Source organism: Sinocyclocheilus grahami, unplaced genomic scaffold (genome assembly GCF_001515645.1).
Source record: "Sinocyclocheilus grahami isolate Dianchi unplaced genomic scaffold, SAMN03320097.WGS_v1.1 scaffold3366.1, whole genome shotgun sequence".
Taxonomy (NCBI): Eukaryota; Metazoa; Chordata; class Actinopteri; order Cypriniformes; family Cyprinidae; genus Sinocyclocheilus; species Sinocyclocheilus grahami.
This window is the reverse complement of record NW_015508499.1, coordinates 15,550-17,312: the sequence shown is the minus strand read 5'-3', so window position 1 is coordinate 17,312 and position 1,763 is coordinate 15,550. Positions and strand designations below refer to the sequence as shown.

The 1,763-nt window shown below is 51.7% G+C and overlaps 1 protein-coding gene across 1 annotated transcript; it reads right to left on the bottom strand.

Annotated features, from left to right (window-relative positions):
* Window positions 1-2: 2 nt before the first annotated feature.
* Window positions 3-1,757, bottom strand: LOC107576221 (TSC22 domain family protein 1-like; the record flags this gene model as incomplete). Its single annotated transcript, XM_016262445.1, has 1 exon — window positions 3-1,757. A coding segment is annotated over exon 1 (1,485 nt), but the record flags the coding sequence as incomplete, so codon positions are not given.
* Between the last annotated feature and the right edge of the window lie 6 nt (window positions 1,758-1,763).

The following is a 1,763-nucleotide window of genomic DNA, read 5'->3' as shown; positions in this document are numbered from 1 at the left end:
TCCAGGCACGCCACACTCTCAGGCACAAACTGGCGGATGCTTTCCACTGTTCGGGTGCTGGGGACGTTTTCAGAGGACGCTGTGCTCGGGGCCTCTTTGTCATAATACTCGGTGCATGTCCACCTACCCTTCTTAAAAGGCTCAGAGGTAGAGTCCAATTTGACCACTCTGAAACGTGAGCTGGTGGAGGCAGGAGTAGGCACTTGGGCCTGCTGAGGCTGAGCATTCATCGCCGGGACAGAGGGAGCAGGCATTGTGTGCTGGCCCATGACAGCTGGGCCCACCTGCCCACCACCTGTTGAAGCAACACGACTAGAAACAGTGGTAGCAGCGGTGATGCCCATGCCAATTATTCCACTGGGAATGTGCGTCAAGTTTACTGTTTGGTTACTAATACTATTCATAGCAGGGGAGTAGTTTACATTGCTACTATTGGTACTCTTGCCACCCACAGGCACACTGGCAGAATTTAACATACAAACATTATTTGTTATAGGATTACCAGTACTAATTGTGGCACCTGAAGTGACCGAGATCATACCAGTTCCTGAGGCGACAGTGGCCAAAGGCTGACCGATGACTGCAGTTGAGCCAACAGAGGCGTTCTCAATCAATCCTACCACATTTGAAGGCATTTTCTGGCCTGTGCTAGCTAAAGCTCCAGAACCTGAGGACACCGCAGATGTGACTGCGGCACTCAAAGGTATACCAATCTGTGTCCCACCAGCAGGTTGGGCTTTTCCAGAGGAAGCAGGATTATGGGGATGATGGTGCACAGTCCCATTAACCATAGTGCCATGCAGGTGTGCTTGGGTGAGAATGGGAGGCTGGTTGGGCGACACGGCCCCCGGGGTCTCCGCCTCATGGAAGTTATTCAGCGTCTCCTCCGAGGAGCTCCTTTCCGGTCCCCCTGCATTGTTGGCCCGCGGAAGTGACACATCCATGATCTCGGAGGACGACAGGTCTTCGGTGTGGGACTCGTCCAAGTCGTCACAGCTCTCAGTGTCTTCTGTAATGCTGTTGTTGGTGCTGACAGATGTCTGAGCGGGAGTAACGCTGGTGATCTGAAAGCCACTCTTCTTTTTCATCTGAGCCACTGTGGTGGGCATAGTTTGGGGTAACAGGGTGGTCTGCACGGGGATATTCAGGCTCTGAGGAGGGTTCTGGGACCCGAGAGAGGATGCAGCCGGCGTCTGAGACTGAATCAGCACCGGAGATGAATAATCATCCCCCAGCATCAAGTTGTTGCTATTAAGACTGGTGCTTCCAGAAGTTGTCAATGTGGAGGAACCACCCACCGTGCTGCTGCTGCTCTCCCGTTTGGGTAAACTCATGGGGTACACCATTTTTCGGACGCTGCCTGACTCCCCAGATCGGTCGTGGTGATTCATTCCTAGAGGATAGTCTCCAGCAAAGTTATAAACACAGCTCAAGAGAACAAGCTCTTTTTGAGAAGCAACTTGAAGCCGCTCGAGTAATTTCCACATAAAACCAACACTTTCCAATAACTGCCAGGATAATTCCACTTGAGGTGCGTTTAAATGTCCACCATGAGGAGCAGGCTAACGCCGATGCTAGGTAACAGTCGCTAGTGAGCTAGCTGACACGGATTCGCTTCAGCTGTTGTTTTCAAGCGTATATCCTCGCAAAACCATTCAGCACACCATATCGTTGAAGTTTAAACGTGAGGGCGTCGACACAGACAGCCGAGGCGAACGATATCCACACTTACAACGACACAGTCTCTCCCATCACAGTTCAAA